General features: G+C 43.8%; 1 protein-coding gene across 1 annotated transcript in view; it reads left to right on the top strand.

The window, feature by feature from the left end:
* LOC102680144 (zinc finger protein 865-like) overlaps positions 1–1059 on the top strand; it is a 37916-nt gene extending 36857 nt beyond the window's left edge. Inside the window, exons 10-12 of the mRNA XM_031513413.1 lie at positions 1–199; positions 349–502; positions 722–1059. The exon at positions 1–199 is cut by the window's left edge and continues 34 nt beyond it. Coding sequence (XP_031369273.1) covers positions 1–199; positions 349–502; positions 722–843 — 475 coding nt within the window. The 3' untranslated portion in view covers positions 844–1059. The remainder of the gene's footprint in view (positions 200–348; positions 503–721) is intronic.
* The last annotated feature ends 4204 nt before the right edge of the window (positions 1060–5263 follow it).

Here is a 5263-nt window from a genome sequence, read left to right as displayed (position 1 = left end):
GAATCTGTCGCCGGTCGACATGGCGTCCCTGGCGGCTGCGATGAGGATGGGCAACAACGGTGACATGAGCGGCGGTGCCCAAGGATCGACGGGGCCTCAACAGCAGGGAGTACAAGCTACCGGACCGGAACAAACTCTGAGAATGCATCAGGCGGAAGCGTTGCTGCGCTCTCAAGCCGAGGCCGCGCTCAGGCTGGCTGTACGTACACACCGCGATTATATTATTTTCCTCCCTCTTCGTTTTCCATTTTCCATCGAATAGATAATACGCAATGCAATCACACGTACACTTATACTAGGTGTATTATATAATTTCTCTCACGTTATACACGCACTTTTGCTCGTCAGGTGTCGCAAGCAGCAGCGGCGGCTGCCAGTTCCGCGGTCGGTGGGGACATGAGACATCATTTGGGCCAGCATAACGGGGGTAGCACCTCTGGCATGCCTGGACACCACACGAACCAACAGATGTCTCAACAAGACACCTTACCGCCTGACCTTGGTAAGTCGACTCGTCCATTCTCCGCCTTCGTTCATCTTTAGATCGTGATTTTTATTATTATTATTATTATTATTATTATTCTTGTTGTTGCTGTTGTTGTTGTTCTTGTTATTATCGTTATTGGTTCGTTCGACGAAGCGAACCCTTTGAAGCAGGAGAGAAGTGTGTGAGAGTGGAGAAAAGATTGGGACGATTTGATAAAGATTCACGATTTCGCAGGGGAAGCGTTGCGATTGCAAGAGCAACGATTGGAACAAGCCTTGAGGCTTCACGGTGATCCTCGGGCCTTGAGTTTCACTCTCCAGCACGTGGTCAATCAGCAGAACAATCAGCAACCATGAAAATTCAGTTACTACTGAGACGAGTGGACCCCTTGGACGTCGGATCAGACGGGCCTGCAGCAAGTCGAACGACTGAATCAGCAACCTCTTCAAGGGGTTGAACGTCAGTTGGCGCTCAACGAGCAACAACAGCAGCAAGGCTCGTCCGGCATCGGTCTTCACCACCATCATCAGCAGCAGCAGCAGCAGCAGCATCAGCATCAGCATCAACATCAGCAACAACAACATCACCAACAACAGCAGCAGCAGCAGCAGCAGCAGCAGCATCATCCTGAAGATCGTGGCGTGAAGAGGAAGGCCGACGATATGATCGGTAACTCTGACAACGTGTAAAGAACGACGTACAACTCGACGTGAAGAGAAAAGAAACGCGCGTTTGTGCGCGTTTTTCTTCCATCGTCGATTCTACGTCGATTCTACGTGAACACGCGAGGCCGAGAATAAGAAAAAAGGCGTTCAAGTGTGGTCATCCGCGAAATTATTTCCGTCTCAGCAGTAGTAAAACGAAATTATTATTATTATTGTATATTCCATATACACACGAGGAACCCGGTGATCCTGAAAAATCGAGCCGATTCCCAGCCGATTTTCGACCTCGGGGAAAATTAATAATATCCTATTTCCGCTCGCGGCCCTTCTCGCGGGGCCGCGAAACGCGACCGGTGAAACGCTTCTCTCCGACAAAGACAGAGTGAGAATCTTAAGGGGGGAGGAGAGAAGGTTAACGGTCGTTAAATACGTATCTAGATATCCGTTACACGGTGCGTGAGGACGGCAACCAGCGGCCAATGGTCTTTCTTCTTTCTCAGCAACGCGCGAAAAATCTCAAAATTCGCGCGGATCACGTTGTTCCTACTTACTTCTTACGGTCCTGGATCCTAGAGTTCCTAGAACGACGACGCTCGCCGCAACACGAGGGGAGTCTCCTCGATCGTCCCTCCCCGACTCGGCCCCTTCGCTCCCTCGAGGAGGAGGAGGAGGGGGAGGGGGAGGGGGACGATCCAGGAGGGATCCTCTCTCTCTCCGTTTTCTCGAGCGAATAATAATCATTGTTCTCGTTGAGTCGCTCTTCTCTCAGAATTCGCAGGACTCATTGTCGCGCTGGTCGCCCGGAATCACCCCTGAAACGTGCCATAATTAATAATCCGAACGAATGAAACGAAAGAGAGAGAAAGGAAGGAAGGAAGGAAGGAAGGAAAAGAAAAAGAAAGAAACTTCTGAACGCGACTTCCGAGAATCACTCCCCCCTCCCTCCCTCCCCCCGGTGAGGTGAAATTGAAAAAAAATCCGCCGGGAAATTGAAGGAAGGGGAGGGGGAGGGGGGTCGATCTCGGACAGGGCGCGAGCACTACGATGGGTTTTTTTTAGTACAAGAGCCGAAACAAAAAAACGCTTAGACCCTGTCCTAGAGACAAGGCAAAGCCTTACAGGTCTACAGGGATCTACAGGGGTCTAAGGCCACCGAGAGCGACAAGCGCCGATATCAGATCCCGACTTGATTCGGGCTTGATCTCTCTAGGCTCAAAAAAAAAACAAAACTAAACTATAACTAAACTATACGATAAACTATACGATAAATACCTAGAAGCCACTTTAAGGTAACCCTTAATTCTTAGCTCCCGTAACGTTTAAGAAAGGAAGAGGAAAGGATGATGGAAGAAGGAAGGAGAAGGAGTGTTTAGATGGGATAGAGGCACGCGTCTCCTTGATATGTGCGGATAAACGCGGTTAAGGTGGATCGATTTATAATTTCCTCGGTACGTCGTCCGATTGGTAAAACGCGCGCGTACAACAAAATTATTTACGCATCCCCTTCCCCGTTTAACGGACGTAAGAAAAACGCGCAACAACAAAATGGGGAAAAAAAAGGAGAAAAAGAAAGGAGAAGAAGGGAGAAGAAGGAGAATGAATATAAAATGACGGACGGTCTGGATTCGCGATCGCAGCGGCCCGACGACGACCACGGACGTGCGGCTACATCGTCGTTGGCCGCCGATCGATACGTGATTTAGTGTTGTATGTGTACACGCATAGAGAGAGAGAGAGAGAGATAGAGAAAGAGAGAGAGAGAGAGAGAGAGAAGAGGAGATGATGAGAAGGAGGATGATGATGATGATGATCATTACGACGAGGAGAAAGAGAGAAAAAAACTACACCAAACCACACATATACATATACACACATATACACACGCGGAAATCCTTGTTACACGTATATACACTTGTACACACGTACACACTCGTATACTATATAATATAAAAAAAAAAAACACGCGAAGAATCTACTCCACGTAAGGATATATATATATATATATATAAAAGAAAAAAAAATGCGCGCAAACATGTGCTGGCCGGCAGCACGAGAACTATTAGCTCGTAAGCGAACAAAACAAAATATAATTATTAACACAAACAGTTATATTATATATATTATATATACATACAGAGAGTCTGGAGCGTATGATGGATTATTATTATTATTATTATTATTATTATTATTATTATTATTATAAATGAGAAGAGGGAGAGGAAAGAAAAGGGGGAAAAAAAAAAAAAAGATAAATCGAGGGACGGAGGGCGAGGAGGAGAATTTGCCGCCCTCCTCCGTCCCCGCCGTTTGTACCGCGTGCACACAACAATTTTCAAAGAAATATATAATATAATCGTCGTAGAGTGTGCGCGAGCGACGAGCATTTTTCGTGGGGAAAAAAAAAAAAAATAATAATAATAATTATGAAAATAAATAAATAAATGAGTAAATAAATAGAGGAAAAGGAAAAAAAGAAAACACACACGCCAGAGAAATGATCGAGTAGAGGAGAAGAAAGAAAGAGAGAAAGAGGAAAATGAAAATAAAATAAAAAAATGAGATGAAAAATGAGATGAAGAGGAAAAAAGAGAGAGAGAGAGAGAGAGAAAGGGAGAGAGAGAACGAGAGCGAGAGAGAGAGAGAGAGAGAGAAAGAAAAATAAAAAACTAAATGCTAAATATTATATATATTATATATATATATATAAATATTATAAATAATAAATATAGCGTCTATGAGACTAGGTTAAATTAGGCGAAAGAGGAAAAAAAAAAAAATCGAATGAATGCGGAGCGCGTACCCGGCCAGTGGTACACGCACGTTCCCGAGCAACGACGATCGAGGGTCGAATGAAAGGAGACGCGTAAGAGAATTCGAGAGAGAGAGAGAGAGAGAGAGAGAGAGGAGGGGCAGAATGCAGGAGAGAAAGGAGACGAGAGAAAGAGAAGGAGAGAAAGGAGATTTGGTGAATGAACGACCTTGGGATTTGTCGCGTACGTGGACGGGCACGCGCTGTTGAATGAAAGAGAAAAGCTGCGCGAAAGGGAATGCTTCGTGAGCATCAAGGAGGAGAGAATGAGAGAGTGAAGCGAATGAGAGATTTTAGAATGGCGTGCTTCAGGTAATCTGAGGTCCTGTGATCGTTATAAGCGAAATATTTTTTTATTTCCGGATATATATCTGAACGCGTAAAAAAAAAAAAAAATACTTGCGTCGTTTCGAACTTTTACTTGCAATATACCGTTACGTTCTCGCAATACTTAGAAAGAGGAAGAAGAATAAGAAGAAGAATAAAAGGAAGAAGAACAAGAACATGAAAAAGAAAAAGAAAAAGAAAAAGAAGGAGAAGAAGAAGAAGAAGAAGAAGAAGAAAGAGAAGCGGAACAGAGGTGGATCAATTTAGGAAAAAAGAGAAAAAGGAAAAAAAGAAAAAAATACGAAGATGAGGATGACGAGGGAGAGGAGAGGAAGAAGAATATAGAAAGTCCGTAGTAGATTTGACCGTGGAGCGAACTTTAGAGAACTCGGGCCAGCCCCTTACTCCTAAATACCTCTTTGTAATGCCCCATCAATCTCGACCCTAATTCCCCTTTTTCCGACCTTTTATAAAACTCCTGGACTGTCCGTACTTTCGATGGGGTTTCTTTCGACGAGACCAGACGAGATGAAACGAAACGTTGACCGTAAACCACACGCGTATCCGAAACAAAAAAAAAGAAAAAAGAAAAAAGAAACTCGAGTCTTGTTGGTTTTTTTCTGAAACGCGAAAAAAAAAAAGAGAAAAAAAGAACCGATACGGATAGTCGTTCGAAAAAGTTTCAAAAATTTTTTAAAAAAGAAAAAGAAAGAAAAAACGAAGAGGCGGTCCAAAGTCCAAAGAAAAAAAAAAAAATTGAAATAAAAATTTAAAAAACGAAAAAATTGGGTAAAGAAAAATTAAATTGGGTTAAAGAAGAAAAAGAAAAGAGAGGGAGAGAGAGAGAGAGAGATAGAGAGGAATGAAAATAACGATTCTTTCGACCTAGACGATTCACCTACGACACGTTCGATTTCTTCGTTTCTTCGACTGGCAATCGCGGACTGAAGCAAGTGCGGAAATGAATGGTAGCGT

Source organism: Apis dorsata, unplaced genomic scaffold, assembly GCF_000469605.1.
Source record: "Apis dorsata unplaced genomic scaffold, Apis dorsata 1.3 scaffold_634, whole genome shotgun sequence".
NCBI classification, from domain to species: domain Eukaryota; kingdom Metazoa; phylum Arthropoda; class Insecta; order Hymenoptera; family Apidae; genus Apis; species Apis dorsata.
Note: the sequence above shows the minus strand (reverse complement) of the source record. Positions and strands in the feature narration are given on the sequence as shown.